Raw genomic sequence first — 20246 nt, forward strand, 5'->3', positions numbered from 1 at the left:
GCTTTTTAGGTCTCGCCTGACCCAGCGCATGCGCTGGTCTGGCGAGACTTTTTGAAATGGCTCAAAAAAGTGCTACCAGGCCAGCCTAGAGCCACAGTGCATATGCGCGGGCGCGCGCGCCGCGATTTTCCACGATTACTTTCACTTTGCATAGGTCTCGATTTTGGGACCTTATAAGTATTTAGTTATGCAACTGTTGCATGGCTAAACACTTAAAAGGTCCCGAAGGCGAGACCTATTGGCTATGCCAATGCTTGTTCAAATGTGTCTCTCTTGCCTGTGAAAAGGGAAATAAAAGTTTAGTCTGGCCGTGCCTTGGTGGTAGATCTCTGAAAATCCCGGCTTTAAGTTCTTAGGATGTCTTTCTCACCATTGTAATAGCCCATTCTTTTAGTAGTAAACCCACCTCAGCAAATCTATATGCTAAATCTAACTGGTACCTCCAGGTCATTTCATACATGCTACAATTTATGGGGTTCTGATGCGAGGATTACACCTATGCTTAATTTAGGTGTGCCCTCTATGGGAGTTTTTTCGGAAGATAGATTGCAACACTTCAAAATCATTTGGTTCTCTTGAATAGAATGTGTTCAGTTGAATCCAGCTCCTATGACCTCCACCTTCTATTAACAGATGAAATGTGCAAGTAACACCTTAGTGTTCGCTTTTGAGTAAAATGGCACGCTGTTACACATAGGCTGTTTGTTATACTTTGGACCAGTGCCTTTTGAGCATGACCTTGTTCACCCGCGATTCTATGCGGTACTAAACTGGGTTGCTGGTTCAGGCACCTGGTCTTTGATGGGCCTGACCATAGGTTTCAACTAATGTTTCTACTTGCCAATGTTTAAATGTAGTACTTTTTTGTGCTTTTCTTTCAGGCGATAAATCTCCTCCTAAACTTGAACCGTCTGATGCCTTACCACTTCCTTCAAACTCTGAGGGTAATTCAGAGCCGCCAACTCTCAAACCTATAGAACTCAACCCAGAGCAGTGCAAGCTTTACAAGAGAGTCACCTTTGATAACAAATTGAATAGCACATCTGCTCGAAATGAAATGGTTAATGGACATGCTTCTGAACATTTCCTAAAGACCAGCGATCTTGATGATTCGACGGTTTCTGAAGCAATTGAGTCTTCAAGTGAAATAAACCGACGTTCGTCCATTCTCTTCCGCAAATCAAAAACTGTTTGCCCACAAACATCCGCAAAAAACTTTGAAACCCAGCCAACTACCCCACAGGCTGGGACCAAAACTATATTGTCTGTAGTCCTGCCAAGACTAGAAACGCTGCTGCGACCAAGAAAAAGATCAAAGAGTACATGTGGAGATTCTGAGATGGAAGAGGAGACCACTATCAAGCAGTTTGATAAAGGTACATATACATATTGCACTTGCATAGTATTTCAGTGTTATAAAGTGGGAAAGTAATTTACCTGCATACTTGAACTACTGCTTTAAAAAGTATTGGCTTTTACATGCTTTTCAGAGTCGAGACGGCATGTTTACAGTTTCACTTTCGTCACACCCTCTATGACTCCAGCATTTGTCCTTGTTGCATCTGTTTTGAAGTCACATTACTATACATATAATAAATGTCTAGAGGCAGATGCTTCCAGTTGTTGACAAATTGGTGTGTTTGGCTGAACATGTTTTTTGTAGACACCCAAGAGTCACTTCTGTGGAATGCAAATGTGCAAGCCTTTTTGAATAATGAGTTGGTGTAAAAATCTAGTAATCCCACTTAACTTTTCACATATAAGCTCTTGTGCGACATTTGTGAGCTTATTCCCGTGGCCCGTTCTGATTACGGGAAGCCACCGAATTGATGAGTATTTCTGATGTGTCCTTTGTGGAACAGAATATTTTGGAATTTGATGTAGATGAAGAACGACATGTGGGTTTTTCTTCAGACTACTGCTCTCTTCCACAGGACGTCTGTCCTGGAATTTAGCTACGTTGTTCCCTAGTTTTCATAACTATATAGTTGGATGTCAAGTTTTAGGTGGCACTCTGTGAACAATGTTCCTAAAAAGGCATGGGAGTTTGCTAAGTACACACCATTTATACTGCATAACTTTTTAAATCGTACTCTGTAAAGTATCGATATTGCTGTTGCCTCTGTCAGAAACGTGAATTGCAGGTCTTTTTTTACTACATTCACTCTAATCACTTGCATGAAGACATAGTACTCTTTAATGAAATCCAAGCTGAATTCTTAAGCTAAGTTTCTGCCGGCAGTCCAGATGAGCCATTAAGCTTCCTAGCTCTAACATTGTAACGGCCTCCAAAATCGTTTGTTTTTAGCCCATACATTTATGATTTCAGCAGAGCTTTCTAGTTCCTTATGGAAAGTACAGCATCACTGGAAACATTGCAGACTGCACAGTTGTGGAAGCAAAAATAAATTCATACTCTGTTTTGGCAAAATTAGTGATTACAGAACACAGTACTCCCCAGATAGGGGTTCCCCCAGCATTTATAAAAAAAAATGTCCTGAACTATCAACATTAATGGACTGTAATGTTGGTGTGTCGAGTAGAGAGCAGTTTCAGTTAAAGGAGAGCAGTTTCAGTTAAAGAAAAACTTGATAGAAACTAATTTCTGTGGAATGCTTGTTGCGACCACTTCTATTTATTACTTTCTCACTGCTTTTTTTCACCAGCTCAGCACTCTTCCCTGTATACCTTTTGCGTAAACCAAGTTTGTTCTATCTCTTTTTTGCCCACATACACTTTGGGCAGCTGCAACAATGAGCCCTATCATTTTTCGCTGACACAGCTCTGAACTTTACGTAAACAAGTTTTTGAGAGAGGCTTGAATGCAGAATGTAACCATACTCAAGCCTTCTGTTTTCAGTGGTCAAGGTTGCTGCTCCATATGAATTTAATGTAAATGTCTTAAGATTTTTTCAAGTATTGCATATCATTATTTATTGATTTGTACGTGTGGAGTGAATTCCTCTAGGTTATGGACCAGATATACTGGGATAAGTTCTCTCCCGTTACTGAAGGGATTAAGGGTAAGTTCAGGTATGTTACTTACCTGCCTTGAACTAGCTCAATGAACCAAACAGATACAGTGCCTTTAGAATATATTTGGTTAACTTTACTCGTTTAAAACAGTGTGTTAATTTCTACCGAACTGTGCTGGTCACTAGATTTACAACTAACCTGATTTACAACTAATCATGTGTGGTCCTCAGTACGTGGACCTTAATATTTCAGTCAGTATTGGAGTTGCTGCAAAGATCATCACTGTGCACCAAATATGATGCATTTTTTTCTTATCTTGAAATCTTTGAAGCAAGGGACATTGTTTCCAATTGCGAAATACCTGGAATATTCATTAGGATATTTTTGAAGGTCTAAAACATATTATTAAACTCTTTAATAAATGTTGCTTATTCAAATGTAGCTGCTACATTGCCTAACTGAAATAAGCCATCAGTTTCAAAGAGTTTCACCTAGGCTGATCCTAATCTCATTGCATCACAATGATTTATAGCATGTAGGCTATGCCTACAGGAAATTATAGGTACGGGCTGCAAATAGATGTCTACTGAGAACTATATTCCTACTGATTTCATTTCTTACTTCACCTACCGCAGCCTCAAAGCCACATTTTCAGCAGAATCTTTTGCTACGTCCATAACACCGTCATTACTGTTGGTAGTGTTTCTACTGTAGATTCTGTTTTTTGCAATATCCTCACCAATCATGGGCTCCAAAAACATTTTAGAGTCTCCCAGTGCTGATTGTACACTTGTTTTCCATTCATAATATGATGTAGACAGGGTGCAACAGTATAAATACATATATAGTGCCTTACTTCGCAACCCCTTCTGTTAACTTTTATCAACTAAGTTTTTACAAATGTGCTAAATTAATGTCACAGACTAGTAACAGCGACACAGTATTTGTTGCTTGGAGGTTGATCAGAGCAGATGAAAATTAGATGATCTACTTCAAAACCACATTGAACAGCTATCCCTCTAGAAAGTAACTTTCCCCTATAATGCATAAGCAGCCATGGTAGATGGGAGCAGATTGATGTTTGCACTAGGGCAAAGGCTCTCACTGGACTAAATACTCTTAAGAAAATGAGGTCCGGGTCTAGCAGACACAGGCTTTCCTCTGGGTAAAGAAACAGACAATGCCTTTTCCAGCTCATGAGTTCTGGAGTCATTTGTTTAATGACTTCTAGCTCAAGCTGCAAGTCTGACCTCCAGCAGTGAAAGAGAGCCCTCCCCAATCCTACCAGTGTCCTCCATGACTCAACCCAATTCTATCTTCATTGAATGAGCCTTGATCTCTGTCTCCCACCATGCTTATTACACGGAGTACATTAAGGACAGGTTTTGGACAACTTTGATGTCTTAAAATCCCACTACAACTTATCAAGAATCTTTCTGATGTAAGAAATGTTTCAGGAGCTGAGTCTGCAGTATTGTGTAGCTGCCTTTAGTTGGTGTATGCTTTCGTCACAAGTCTAAGACACTGTCTGTCTGATAAAGACTTCTAACTGCAGATTCCTCACCTAAGAATATTCCCCAGGCTTCAGACTGGATCAGGTAAATCTTGAGCAGTATCCCTGCACGCTGGTCTGTGGCGTCGATCAACTCTTCGTCAACGCTGTCCACATTGAAAAGGACGACGAGGTGCCTTCATAAGTGTCACCCTTTCGTGCTGACGTAAGTTACTTTCATTCTGCGCCGGCAGCGCAGATCAGGGGAGCTACCTCGACCACTCTTTGTTCAGCTTTTTCAACTTTTTGTCGATATTGTTTTTTGATCTTGCTCTCAGTGTCCTTAGGACATGTTCCCTGCTAAACCCTCTGGTTTGAAGCCTTGTGGGGATTGTTACTTTCAGATGTCTGTGTCAGAACCCCACCTGGTCTGTCTGCTGCCTGGGGGCTTGGCACGACTCCAAGGCCTTCACACAGTGCAAGTCCATGCTCCCCAATGTAATCCATGAGCGGGCGGTGAAGCTCCTCGAGGCGCATTAGAAAAAGACGGTGTCATTCACACGCTCTTTCCTGTGGATGCTTTCAAGGCTGGTCCAGGAGTCTTTTCCGTGGAAGGTCGTCTTCGAAATCCAAGACCTTCTCATCAAAGTCTGTTAAGTCTAAGAAGGACAAGAAGAAAAAGTCAAAGCATTCTTCGGCTTCCCCTGTCTGACCTCATTCTTCTAGGCCCGCTCGCACACTTCACCTGCGGAGCCGACATCCGGGTCTGCACCGTGCTACCCAGAGTTTCCTGGCATCTGGGGGTGCCTGCTTAGTTGTGGGAATGTTAAGATGCCATGCATGGTATCTTCAGGGACCCGACTCCCTCTGACATGCCTTCAGGCCCCCCAAAGCTGTCAGGTACCTCGGATGGGTTACCGCTTGTGGGTTCGCCCTCGTGCCAGCAAGGTCCTCTGGATCGGTAATCACAACACCCTAGGTATCACCACCTGCAACAACTCCCATCTGTCTGGCGCCGCTTGACGACGAGCCCATCATCATCACTGGGCGCTGCCTCAGAGGCGCTCGATGCTGGGCCTTTCAATTGTCAATTGTGTCTCTTTTGCTTTCTCGCCCTAAGTGCGCCCCGTGTGCCCAGACGTGGGTCCTGGGCTCACTGTGCCACTGGATTCAACCTATCCTGGTTGATGAGGGGTGAAACCCCGAAACGGGTCCTAGGGTGCTTCTTTCCGGTTCAGGGAAGACCTGTCTTAGCAGTTTGGGCTGGACTGTTCCCATGAGACACAGGGTCAAGACTGATTTGCATGTGGCCAGGTCTAAACTGGGGTGGCATGGTGAGCAAAAGAATGACGGATTTAACCTAGATTTCTTGACTGGTGGTGAATATTTTTATTTGTTCTGTATTCCGTCCCTCAATTGTGTGTCTTATGGTTTCTCGCCCTAAGTTAGCCGGGTATGCCCAGACGTGGGTCCCAGCATCACTGTGTAACTAGATTCAAGCTAGCTTGGCTGATGAGGGGTGAAACCCTGAAACCGGTCCTAGGATGCTTGTTTCCTGTCCAGGGAGGACCTGGCTTGGCAGTTCGGGCTGGACTGTTCCCATGAGGCACTGGGTCAAGACTGATTTGCATATGGCCAGGTATTAACTGGGCTGACATGGTGAGCAAAAGAATGATGGATATAACCCAGATATCTTGACTGGGAGTGAATGGTTTGATTTGTTCTGCATTCTGTCCATCAGTTGTGTTTCCGATGCTGGGCCTGGTGCATCCCCGTCAACTGGACTTTCCTACGCTTGAATCACTCTATGACCCCCACAGGGGCCATGAGGAGAAGGTGTATGGTCCTTTGGAGGAGGATGCTGCTGATGACGACAACTGGTATGAGGAGCTGGGTGATATCTGTGGCCTTGTAACCTCTCCAGACATTGGTAGGTTGTCCCCTCCAGGCCAAGACTCGGAGGAAGGTTCATTATTCACTGCAGTGATCTACAGGGCTGTGGCGTTCCTTAACCTTCAGCTTCCTGCTGTTGAACTGAAGTCAGTTGTCTTGACTGAGGTACTCCAGGTAGGGGCAGGCAACCCACAGCTATTGCTGCCCTTTACTGAAGCCCTCACCGACACTATTCTGGGGACTGGGCCAAACTCTGCATATGGGCTCCTGTGCACCGCATGATAGCCCAACGGCATCATCCCACCCCAGGGGACCCAGCCTTTCTTTCCCAGCACCCCTCCTCCGCCAAAAGCAACACAAGTGTGCTCTCTACCACACCTCTGGCTTGGTAAATATCCAGGAGGCTGGATACGTATGGGAAGCACATCTTTCCTTCCATCAGCCTTGCATTGTGGCAGGTGAGCACTGCATGCCTCTTAGGCCACTATTTGCATGCATTGTGGCATTCAGTTGTGCAGCTGCTTTCCATGCTGAATGAGGAGGGCTGTGCCATCCTCAACCAAGCTTTACCGGACATCAGGAATGAGCCTGACTTCACCATATGGTATGGACTGGACACCACAGACTCCCTTGGTTGGACCATGGCCTCAACAGTGGTGCTTTGCTATCATTCTTGGTTACTATCCACTGGGTTTTTCGGGGGATGTTAATTTGTCATTGATTGACATGCCCTTTAATGCGTCCCACCTGGTTTAGCGAGAAGGCCGATGCAGCTCTCAAGTGCTTTCGCGAGAGCAGGGTCACTGCTTGATCTTTGGTCTTATCTCTTTTTACCTGGCCGCAACAGCATTCCTTTCATCCCTGCTGCGGCATGGGCAATTTTGAGCATCACTGGTACCAGGTCCGCTGGTACAAAAGCCGGCCCAGTCCTTTCGAGAATGTGGGCACGGAGCCCAAAGAGGATCCAGGAACCATGCCCAACGAGCTGCCTAGTCCCCCGTCGTACTGCTCCAGCTTCAAAACCTCTTTCTTGTGCCCTCCAGCGAGCACACACACCCTGTGGGAGGCAGAATCAGACATTACCTGCATCATCTTGGACTGATGGGTGCTCCAGAAGTGTAAAAAGGGTATGCCCTATTATTTGTGGACATGCCCCAAGCCTTGCCACCCACTCAGGAATGGCTGACGTAGGACCATCTCACTTTATTCCTGGAAGTGCAGCCGTTCTACTTAACATGGTCTATACATAGTACTGTGTTTTTAACCAACAGTTCCAGCCTTGATAATTAAAGACAAGTGCTTATTACCTTTGCAACACGTTTTTAACTTTTTCTTATGAGGAAGAAGCTACTCCTCCCTCTTAGGGGACGGGGGTAGGGGTTGTTGAGATGCGTTGTTTACATAATGCAAGCAGATAGATTGTAACACACGCTACATTTTTCTAAACTTGTTTGGGTTTGGCTCCTTCCCGCTCATAGGAGAGGTGACCGTGATGATATAGAGAGCAAGTTGGTGAGAACCTGCTAATCGCTCACTGGTGGTTGCTTACGTGAGGCACTCCCTATGATTTCTTCTAAGGGTATTCTATAGCTGCACTCTGTATATCCCTCGGGACCAGACTTTTTTTCTGTTTTTCTATAGTAACACACAAACAGGGACGTTGTTCTGGATGTACACTAGAGACATCACTATCTTCGATATAGATGAAGTGGACCCCGAAATCCATATAAAGATGATTTGATGTGAGTGCCATACCAAGGGCTTTTGTATAATATGTTCTTCAAGAGGGTGCCCAACCCAAAGAGAAGGCGTGGTTGTCATTCCTGCTCCTTTCTGGTACCAAAGAAAGACAGAGGTCCGTCTCATCTTAGAGCTAGATCCTCTCACTTACTTTCTCTTCTTACTTATTTCAGAAAGAGAATGCTCAAGCTTATTTTCATATCACTGTCCTGCCTGCCCACCCACAGATGCAATCTGCGGTTCATCGTGGGCCTCAAGCACTTTCAGTTTGCTGCGCTCCATTTTGGCCACACCAGTGCCCTTCAGATGTTCACCAAGAGGTGATGGTGGTGGTTGTGGTACATCTGCAGAGGTCAGGTATTGCAGTCTGCCCCTACTTTAACAATTGGCAGTTGAAGGCAAGCTTGCCACAGGCGGTCATCTCCCACATCCAGGCTGCGGCGGTTCTCCTGCATTCGCAGAGGTTTTCTTCTGGAACGACGAGTCTGTGATATAAAGGCTATAATACCGATGTTTTAGCCACCCTCCTGGAATTTGGCGAGACAGACTCAGAGGCTACTGGGCCTCATGACCTCCTGCATCCTGCTGGTGAAAGATGACCATTGGCATTTGCGGGCTCTGCAGTAGGACCTGATGTCCCTGTGGGTGCCTTAGGGAAATTTCTCCGACCTTGTCCAGATTTCAGAGGGCGCTGCAAAAGACCTACAGTGGTGCCTAATGAACCATGATTGGGCCGGTGATAGACCCCCACTCTCTTCCCCACCCAGATCTCGCAGTGGTGACAAATGCATCATTTCTGGACTGGGATGGCCATCTGGGAGAGGTGGAGATCAAAAGCCTCTGATCTCCTGCGAAGTCCCAGCTTCACATCAACTTGTTGGAGCTGAGAGAGATCTATCTTGGATGGACAACCTTCCTACTGTCAACATGCGTGGAGATTGAGCGGTGACAGTTGAGGGTGTTTGATCTCCCTCCCAAAGTTTGTGATGTCATTGTGGCAGCCGCACATCCTTCTACAAAATATATCTATACCTGCCATTGGGAGACGTTTGTGCCATGGTGTACTACATGGCAAGTGGATCCCTTTTCTGCACCTCTGTCACAGGTTTTGTTATTTAGTCTTACCTGTACCTGCAAGGCCTGGCCGTCTGCACTGTCAAAGGTTATTTGTTGGCCTTTTTGGCCTCCCTGTGGCTGCTGGATCAACCTTCACTTTTAAAGTCACCAGTGGTGACTAGTTTCCTTAATGGTTTGCAGCCTCTCTTTTCTCCTGCCCCATTTGTCATGCCCCAATGGGATATGAACCATGTGCTTACATTGCTAATGTATACCCCCTTCGAGCGGCTCCATTCTTGCCCTTTGCAGCATCTTAGCATCAAGACTGCCTTTCTGGTGGCCCTTATATCGGCCTTGAACGAGCTTCAAGCTCTTTCATTGAACCCTCCATAACCTGGATATTTTCCAGACAAGCTAGTCCCCTAAACACATGCCTCTTTCCTTGCTTAAGTGGTTACCACCTTCCATGTTGGCCAGAACATTACTCTGCCTGCTTTTTTAGGTCTCGCCTGACCCAGCGCATGCGCTGGTCTGGCGAGACATTTTGTGAGGGCCCCAAAAAGTGCTACCAGGCCAGCCTAGAGCTACAGTGCATGTGCGCGGGCGTCGCGCTTTACCGCGATTACTTTCACTTTCACGGCCGCTTTGATGTTCTCCTGAGGCTTCAATAGATTGCAGCAGTTAAAACAAGCATTGGCATAGCCAATAGGTCTCGCTTTTGGGACCTTATAAATGTTTAGTTATGCAACTGTTGCATGGCTAAACACTTATAAGGTCCCAAAGGCGAGACCTATTGGCTATGCCAATGCTTGTACTCTCCTTCTCACCCTTCCAAAGAAGGGGAGAGACTCCCATCGGCTAGGTATTAAGAGGGCTCTCTCCTTTTATAATGTTTGCCGGAAACCCCACTGGGTAGACTATCCGCTTTTTAATGGGTTTGCAGGAGGAGAGGAGTTGGCCTAACGGCTAGAGCGGTCGACCTCGAATCTGGGGAACTGGGTTTGAGTCTCCGCAATGACGCTGAACATCCTGTGATTCTGGGCAAATCACTTAATTTCCCCCGCGCCTAACAAAAAAAATGAATGTGTCTTCATGTAATCCAACTGGTGCTATGTAAAGCGCTCTGATACCCGGGTCAAGTTTGCGCTATATAAAACCTTGTAAAAAAACAGAAGCGCAAGGCTATTCAGAAGCGCACCATCTCCCGCTGGATTGTTTTGTGTATCAAAATATGCTACACACTGATGAAGATGCAGCCTCCCGAAGGCTGCTTGTTCTTTCCACCAGGACCGCGTTATCTCATTTGGTCCTGAACATCTGTCAGGTAGCTAAGTGGGCCTCTCTGCACACGTTTACCAAACACTACTGCTTTGACAGCTAGGTCTGGCATGACTGGCAATTTGCCCGTTCGGTCCTCCAGGATGTCTTCGTTTTGACAGTTTGCAGTCTCACCCCCTGGGAAGTTTTGCTAGGGTATGTAGTCATAGGTGAGTAATCTGTGACTAGAAGTCTCAATCAGATGAACAAGTTACTCACCTTTGGTAACGTCTTACCTGGTAGGGACTCTTATCTAACCGCAGATCCCTCACCGACCCTTCCATCCTCCCTGCTCTGCAAATTGGGCTCTTCCCCAAAAGGTTCCACTAAATTCTGCACACTGGTTACTACTGGTGCATTGGTTTTAATATGGCTCAGTGTTTTTGGCATGGAAATAGTCAGGAAGGAAACTGATGTCAGTGCACTGGCGTGGTTCTTATTAAGGCACTACCACGCCACTTCAGATGCGGACAGAATCAACGCATATACTAGTGGGCCGAGATACTGTTTATGATTTTTTGGATCCAGTCTGACTCATAGGGATATTCTAAGGTGAGGAATCTGCAGTTAGATTGTCTCTAACAGATAAGGCATTACCATACTTTTTAACAGATACCCAAGTAAAACTTTCTGGGAGGTGGTCCTGCGAAACAATTTCAGACTAAAACGTTCTGCAGGCCTGAATGAGCAAAGTGCCTGTCCCGATTGACCTGACTGTCCAGGCAGTAGTGCTTCGTGAACGTGTTTAGAGAGGCTATGTTGCTGCCTGACAGATGTCCAGGACTGGGACACTGCTTGCTAATGCAGTGGTTGCTGCCTTTCCTCTTGTGAAATGAGCTCGCAAACTCTCTGGGGGTTTCTTCTTTGCCAGTGCGTAGCAGATTTTAATGCAGAGCACGATCCATTGGCCGGGCCCAAGTGATTCTTGTGACTTTGGACTGGGCTCAGAGAGTTTGGTATCCCGAGCTGTTATGTCTGGCCATCGGTCCTCCGATCAGCTCCATCAATGTCATTGTTGATGGCGAACCACCGTCTTCAGTACAAAGGGCAAAGCTATGTTCTGAAAATGTTGTTTCCATCCAGAAATTCGATACGGTTGTTTCCATTTTGGAGAGCAATATGGCATTGAAGATTAAGATGGTCACTTTCACATTTCAAAACAACTTTTACTGAGCAGAATATGGAGATTGTAAACACTGTGAAAATCCTTAAAGGTGCATGTATATAAGAGAGTTCACTAGCCAGTGTGGTGAATATGTTGGTTCCTACCACACTGTCGGATGACTACAGTTAATCTATTGACCTTTTGAGTATGGTTCTTCCACTCCGGATTTGAAGTCCTAGAATTTCATAATTGGACTGGTTAGTGTTGGTAGATTAGATTAAGAATTAGACAATTCTCCAGCATTGGATCACTCATCGATTCATTCTGAATCTCTTGTCCTTTAAGAAAAATCAATAATCATTGGCAAAATGAATATAAGCCCTACAGTAGTGTTTGTTTAGTATCACATCTGTCATTTGAAACAACCAAGAATGTCAGCAAATGAGGTGTGTTGCTGAGCTCTCAACTATCTCTACAGGCCCCCATAGCTTAGATTTCTATTGCACATTATGTGTTAGAGAGTCTAGCACTTTTACCTTGTATCTCAGGATTTTGACTGGATTTTGATATGTGATATGTATTCATCTTTGCTGGAAAACACAGCGAGCCATAAATTCAGCTCAGTTCAACTGTGAGATATTTCTGGGGTTCGTTTCACCTTTTCCGGTCTAGAACAAATATTCCAACTGTCATCATAAACTACAAGGAAAGAGGTCACTCTTCAAAACATTCTCTTCATGTGGGCAAAGATATATATTTATGAGAGTAACCCGCACATACAGTGCCTTCTTGCAGTGAGATTTGTGCAACACTCTCTGTAAAGCTTCTTTAAGCCTTAGAAGGAAGTCTTCTCCTATACCTTGGAGTTCAACAAGGATTCCCCTCGCCAGGAGATGCCTTCTTGTTAGGGATGATTCAGTTCCAATTGCTCCTTTAAGCAGTTTAACGAATGTGACACAAAAAATGAAAAATCTTTGAACTTTCAGAGTTGAATTTTTCTAATGAAGCACCCATTTTCAATGCCACAAAGTTAAAAAAAAAAAACATGTCTTCTGGCAAGGTGCTAGTAACTGTTCCAGATGCTATAAGGAACAAGGGTCCTTAAGCGTTCATGTAACAGAGTAATATTCTAAATGCAGAATAATGATGCACAGGGAAAATTCGATTAATCAGTAGTTTATTTGTAAAAAAAAAAAATTTTTTTTTTTTTTTTTTTAGGGGTATGTACCTTAATGGGCGCGCCACAGGTATCATACAAACAAGCAGGAAAGCGTACAGGTTTGTGACATCAAGAATTATCTAGAATCAAATAGACAAACTTCTTTTATTTTTTTCTGTCAAAAGATTCTTTTTGAACATTTTCCAAGATAAATGAATAGGGGAGGGAGAAACAGCAAAGGAATACAAAAAGGTGCATATTGAAGAGCTCAGACCTGGTACAGACTGACCAGGATAGGAGGTTCATATAGGAAATCATGAACATATAACAAAGGTAAGCCGGGTCGCATCAGATCAGAACAGTATAAAAGTCCTTCACCCAACAAAAAAGATGTATAAATCATAATAAAAGTGAGAAGAGAAGTATAGAGAAGATTGGCACACATAGAGTACATGGTACAAGGTGTCGGGTATCTTGCAGTGAATATCATAACATGAGGCAGTTACATTGGACATAGGCAGAGTTCAAGGGAAATAGTGTCAGACAGAATTGAGGAGCAGATAGAATGCTTGCTCAGGGCAAAGACATACATGAGGTGATAGGCAACTAGGAATTGATCCAGCTAGTCCCACAATAGGTCTTTAAGGAGGTTTGGTGGAGGCAAGTTTTGTGTCGAGGGCTGTCCAGACAGAGGAATTGCGCACTATCCATGGAGCGTTTTGGAGGGAGATGTTGTCCGCACCTCTCAAGAAGTAGACCCAGTTTAACCAAGATCGGAAAGAGGTGGCTGCTGTGATTTTCCAGTTAGCGAGTACTGTTTTTCAGGCAGCTGATAGGAGAATATCGATCAGAAGGCTATCACTACGGGAGTCGATTTTTGGGTCCAGGAATCCTTGTACCAGGGATAGGAAGTTCTTTTCTAGTTGGACCCCTCATAGGATGTGAATGAAGTTGAACACCAAGTCCCAGAATGGAGTTACTGCCCTGCAGTAGAAGAGGAGGTGGGGGAGGTCACTGGTCAATTTATCACAATTCCAGCACAATGGTTTATCCCTAAGGGATAGCTTGTGGAGATGGTACGGACTCCAGAAGGTTCTATGCAGTAGCCAGATTTTCACCTGGGAGAGAGAGGGAGAGATTTTGTGAGAGACTACTGACTTCCATATTAGATTACAGGTCTCCGGAATGAAAATCTCAGTGGGGTCTCATTTTGCCTGAGTGCACAAGATTAGGTTATCGGTTTTCGGTTTCAAGAGGTGATAGAACTTGGAGGCTGAGTGCCCAGACTTCTTAAAGGTCAGAATGGCTTTGGGAAGAGAGGGCTCACTGGGAGGGAGATTAAGATTGGACAGACTGACTTTAAGTTTGAGGAAGTCATATAGATCTAAGTCCTGTAGGCCAAAGTGAGATCGCAATTCTCTGAAAGAGGCCGGGAATTGTGGAGATTCGAGATCTTTTAAGAAGTGAATACCCTTACAGGCCCAATGTAACCAAAGGACCGGCACGCCTTGGATTCTAATTTTGGGATTACTCCAAAGGGAGATCATATTAGATTTAGTTATCGGTACCTCAAGGAACTTGTCGATTTTCAGAAGGGCTCTTTTGGTGGTGTTAAGAATGTATTTTCCAGAGGCAGGGAGTTTTGGGGCACTGGTTAGGAGGGAAATAGGGTGGAGGTCACCCAGTAGCTCCCTCTCAATTGATAACCAAGAAGGGGTGTAGTCTGACGAATGGGATTACCAGAGGAAGCCTTGACCCGCGAGGAATGCCGTCTGGTATTTTCAGATGTCAGCCTGGTTCACACCACCAAGATGGAGAGGAAAGCGGAGTTTTTTTTATAGAATTTCTGGGGCGTTTGTTCTGCCATTTAAATTTGTCCAATAATCTATCGACTTTTTGGTGGAAATCATCCAATTGGGCTTACCGAAGCATATTTGCGAGGTTGTTGATTCTGGGGGTGATCATCATTTTGACGGACTCTCTACGGCCCCAACACTCCAGGAGAGATTTGATTTTCTTCAACGTTAGATTCCTGTTGTGGCTAAGGGAATCTAATACATCTGAGTTGAACTCCAGGCCCAAGTATCTAATATACTTTGGTTGCCAGATTAGGCCTGTGTTTGCGAACAGGGCTCTGGAGCAGAGATTATTCAGGGCAAGAATTTCTGATTTGTCTTTATTTAGTTTATAATTTGAAACTGGGGCATACTCTTCTATGCTCTGAAGTTGGGCAGGAATAGACTGTGAAGCCTCCTCGGTCATTATTAAAATATCGCCGGCGTAGGCCGTAAGCTTCACTGAAGACTTATTAAAGGAGACACCGTTAATGTGAGGATTGGATCTAATCTTGTGGACAAGGGGTTCAAGGCTTAGGATGAAAAGGGTAGGGGAGAGTGGGCAGCCCTGTCTTATACCTCTCTCTAGGTTGAACGCTGAGGAGAGTAGGCCCCCAGACCTCACTTTAGCCGATGGACCACTGTAAAGAGCTATGACATTTTAGTTAAAGATTCTCCAATTTTACATTTCAGCAAGGACTCACGGAGAGAGGTCCAGGAGACCCTATCAAAAGCTTTTTCAGCATCGAAGGTAATCCCTACTGTTTCTGTAGGGGACGCTTTGGCTCTATCAATTACATGGCATAGGAGTCGAGTATTATCATTGGCTAGCCTATTCTTCATGAAACCCACCTGTGAGCGATCAATCAGCTGGGGAAGGAGAGGTTTGAGACTCTTACAAAGTAGCGTAGATCTTTGCATACAGATTAATTAGGGAAATTGGTCTATAGTTCTTAACATGCATTGGGTCTTTGCCTTCTTTTGGGATTACAACTATGTTGGCTTCGCTAGTAGTGCGCAATATGGTTCCAGAGTCAGCAAGGTGTTGCTACAGGGATAACAGAGTTGGTTTGAGTAAGTGAGCGAAGGTTTTAAAAAAGTTAGCCGAGTAGCCATCAGGACTTGGAGCTTCACAGGGTTTCAAGGAAGTATTGCTGAGTCATGTTGTGCAATCGAGAATGGGGAGCTTAGGGTCAGCTTCTTTTGATCAGAGATGGCCGGGTAAGGAATGTCATTGAGGTAGGCTGCTCAGGAGATTGCAGAGTCATCTTTATATAATGTTTGGTAAAATTACTTAAGAATTTCCAATTTTTTTTGAGGACTGGTGTGGTTTACATTTGATTGATCAGTGCGAGAATCAATTCCCTTGCGGTTATGTGTGTGTTTCAGATAGGAGGCTATGATTTTGCCTGCTTTATTCGCGTCGCAGAGTTTTAGGCTTTTTGATTTGTTGATTCATACACCTGCTCTTTCGCTCAAAATTCTGTTATATTCATACTTTCTGTTGGTTTTTGTTGGTGAGGGTGGAAAGGGTTTGAGTTGGAAAATGAATAATGATCACAATAAAGACTTGATGGATCTAGAAAGAATTTAAAACTCTAGAATCTTCCCTCATCTCCGACTCGAACCCTCAAACCCTTTCCACCCTCAGCAACAAAAAGTCAAATTTCTTATTAACGGAGACATTACTGCACCCAAAAGACCAATGTTGCGTATTCATGTGGGTCAGAGTGATTTAATTAACAATGTTTCGATGCCTGAAACATCTGAGATCTTCATCAGGACAGTACAATGTTTGGCTGGCTTTATAATTCATATACAATAAATCAGTAAATACTCATTGCAACCTGTAGAAATATAGGTAGAAGAGGGGGAAGGAGGAGAAGGAGACATTAGTTCAGATGCGTACTTGAGGCTCTTAATCCAATGAACAGCCGTGGTTCACTTGTGATAAGGACATGCTGAAAAATCCGTGTAGTGTATCGATTAGAAGAATTGCTATTGGCGTTCAAGCCAAGTGGACCATGCATAAAGTAGATTTGTCCCCAGTACGTGAGTGGTGTGCAGAGGGGTAAAAGACACGCATCCGACTATAGATAAACATAAACAATCGGTAATTACAGATGAAATCCCAAAACATGACATGCAATGCAACATGCCTACATGGTTATCATACTGTGCGTGGAATTGCTTGTTCCACCTAAAGCTGAGTGGGTGGAAGGAATACCTATTGGAAGATGAAGTACAGCCACATACCCAACTAAGAGAGAAGGATGCCAGTAGTAATATTCCAATTAGGCGAAGAATAAACCTTTCAATTACGGACTTCTCTGAGGGGTGAGAGGGCCCTGTACTCAACCTTCTTAATAGAAGGGATTCAAGTTGGAGTTCTGAAAATTAAATAGGAACAATAAGCCAGTGCTAGTGCAGCCATAGCAATACGCTACTATACATCGATTAGGTAAGAAGAATCAATGGTCCGCAAACGTAGCATAGTTGATGCAGGTAGCGGCCAAAACTCTTTAGCCAGGAAACATGAAGTCTATGGAGCCAACCATCTATCAGTAAGGCATTCATTTAATGGGGCGGACATGGTGCGCTGTAAGTTATACTAATAATAATGATAATGCGGCACCTACCCAACAGTTATGGGAAGCCCAAAACATAAATATTCAGTGCAGTAACCAACCATCCGCAATATTATTAAACCAGTATAATAAGGGTTGCCAGGAATCTTTAGCCAAGGACATGTGGACTCTCTGCAATCAACCAGCAAAACGGCATGACATTATTTAGCAGGGCAGTCCTTCTACTCTTCGGAAAAATTATATTATTCATGACAATGCTGCAGCTACCTAATAAATTATGGGAAACCCAAAACATAAGTATCGAACACAATGGAAATAAATAGCTGTCACTGCGGGACGTGGCTGGAGCTAGTACTCTGTCTTGAGCATGGACAGAGCAATTGGAGGACTTCTCTGAAACACAAGCCAGATAGTGGAAAAGTTGAGTGCAGAAGCCACAGTAACACATGTGCAGTGATCGGGCAGGAGCTAACTGTGGTGCGAAAAAACAGCGAGAGTCCACTCTTAAATCCAAAAAAAGTGCTATTCTTACAAAAAGTGACTAAACCCCAGAGAAAAATAACCCTCACCCACCAAAAGGTCACTTGGTGGCATGCTTCATCATTGGGTTCTTCCCGCCCCTCTGCGGGACGGGGAGACCTACGGAGACGTGGGAGCACTTACAACTGAAGAGAAATGATGTGTTTGATGTGAAAGTGGAAGGGTCAAGAGATAAGTAAGTTAAAAAAATACCTGGCTGCGTGGAAAACTAAACTTTAATACTCCCTATAGCTGATATTAATAAAAGCGGGGAAAAGTAGGAAAAAGTGCTGTAATAGGCAGTTTCCTCACTGGTCTATATGTTTTGAAGCTTACCCCTAAGCTTCTCTTCAGGACCAGGGATATTGATCCCTTGTGCCACTCTAACTGTTCCCTAGTGTGGTAAGCCTGATCAATCTCAAAGGCTAATATGCATCTAGGTCAACATACATTCATCAAAATACCTGCTTGCTATTTTCTTTAAAAACGATTTGAAATGATAGAGGAACATAGTTATTGATAATAGTATATACTTTAATATACTACAGACATCCCTTCACCACACTTGTGAACGGTCAAGTAGTGATATAATTTTCATTCCATGCACAACAGTTCATTGTCATTCTCACGTGTGTGTTGTGCTGCCCTTTATATTGTTCTGTTTAAGGCGTACAAGACAATACAATACATAAACCAAGTAACACACACTCTAAGTGAGTTTTCATATGCCAAAGGTCGGTGCAGTTTTTCAATCCATAGTTGCTGTGTACCAATAGTTATCTATATAGGAGAGAATACGATGTAACAATTTCTCAACATATTATAAACGATTATATAAATTTTATTTATCTGGGCCTTGTATTAAATGTGCTATTTGAAATAGAGGGTTCAAAAGTCATAATATTGAGCTTAACATACCTTTAAATGTACTCAGCACAACCAGATTGGATTTGTGGGCAGAATTCTCTTTCAGACATGCATGACGGTAAGAGGTATCACAAGTAAGCATATCGGAAGAAAAGTACAGGGTATCACAGATATAAGGTAACAATGTTAGAGGAGGGAGGAGCCTAGCGCGCAACCAAGATGGACGCGTAGGCACAGGGCTCCCGAGACCCTCGCAGCCTCCCACGTCTATCCTGGCTATAATCCTGCTATCTTGAAGGATGAACCGAAGCTGAGGTGATTCCTGTTTTCGGAACTTAAATCGGACTTTGGGAACTCAACTTATTCTGCCCTCCAGAAAGAGGCCTACCCCGCTGCGCCACCCCGGACTCGGGTTGGCACTGTCCCCGAGCTCCAATCGAACAACAACGGTTCCAGAGTCTCGGGCGGACCCGCCCCCTCTGGTTTCACTTTCGTTTTTGACTTTCCTCTACGAGTCTGGTGGCGGGCGCTCGCAGTGGCTCTACAGTTGGACCGATCTGTGGCTGTCGAGTGGCATTGACAAAGGGGGCGGTCCATCACTGAGGTGGACTCCCCAGGGAGATCGATACGCCTCACAGGTATACTGGATCTGTTCTCCCTGCTGTGTAATGGCGGGCCGGCTGGACGGTGACAAGCAAAAGTCTAGAGCTACCCGGAGATTTGGCTACGTGCAAACGAATAACATGGACCGTTATGCCCAGCAGAAGGGATCTCCCGGTTCGAGTGGGCTTTCGGATGTGGTCAAGGAGGGCCCGTCACCCTCGACGGAATTGACACTGCAAGATGTCATGGGTGCCATCGACGCCATGAAGGCTTCGGTCGGCCAGCAATTCGACTCGCTGGCCCACAAGCTGGACACTGTGTTGATCGATGTCAACTTACTTAGGGCGGACCTGTCGAAAACCAGTGAAAAGGTCAAATCACTCGATCTCACGACTTCGGGCCTCAAGACAGATGTCTCTGAACTACAGACGGAGAACTGCAGTTTGCGGGCCCTCAACGACCTCTCCGTTAAGAGACTGGAGGATTTTGAAAGCAGGGCTCGGCGGAATAACGTGCGCATCATCGGTGTGCCGGAGAAGTCGGAGGATGGGTCGGTCGATCTCTTTGTGGAAGAGCTGATCCTGAACAAACTAGTGCCGAAAGGCCTCAGCAAATTCTTTACAGTGGAGCGGGCACACAGAGTTCCGGGGGGCCGGCCGAGGCCGGGGGCCCCATCGCGACCTATCATTGCCAGGATCTTCAACTTCAGGGACCGTGACGCAATCCTGCAGGCCTCCCGTGTGAATGGCCCGATGAAGTATGAAAATGTGGACATCAGTTTCTATCCTGATTTTACACAATCGGTACAAAAACAGCGAATGGGATTTATGACTGTCAAGCAGCGGCTGAGAGACATGGGCTTGAAGTACTCTATGCTTTTTCCGGCCAAGCTACGTATTGAACTGGAGGAACGGACTTACTTTTTCGACCGGCCCGAGGCGGTTGAGGACTGGCTTGACACCTTGCACCGTCGGCGCGGCGGGGAGGAACGAGCCGAGGATGAGGGTGGTGGATTAGCAGATCAATTGTGAACGAATGACTGGTGGTTCCTAGACAACCTTGCGTTCACCTCCGACTTGGGTTTGATGTGTTTTTT

The 20246-nt window shown here is 44.8% G+C and overlaps 1 protein-coding gene across 4 annotated transcripts in view; it reads left to right on the forward strand.

The window, feature by feature from the left end:
• The window catches only part of BRD1 (bromodomain containing 1), a 510476-nt gene that overhangs the window by 282010 nt on the left and 208220 nt on the right, over positions 1-20246 (forward strand). For all 4 annotated transcript variants that reach the window (XM_085654056.1, XM_085654059.1, XM_085654058.1 and 1 more), the window contains exon 8: positions 882-1376. In XM_085654056.1, the coding sequence (XP_085510182.1) occupies positions 882-1376 (495 nt within the window). The remainder of the gene's footprint in view (positions 1-881; positions 1377-20246) is intronic.

The sequence above is a fragment of the Triturus cristatus genome, chromosome 4_1 (assembly GCF_964204655.1).
Source record: "Triturus cristatus chromosome 4_1, aTriCri1.1, whole genome shotgun sequence".
Taxonomy (NCBI): Eukaryota; Metazoa; Chordata; class Amphibia; order Caudata; family Salamandridae; genus Triturus; species Triturus cristatus.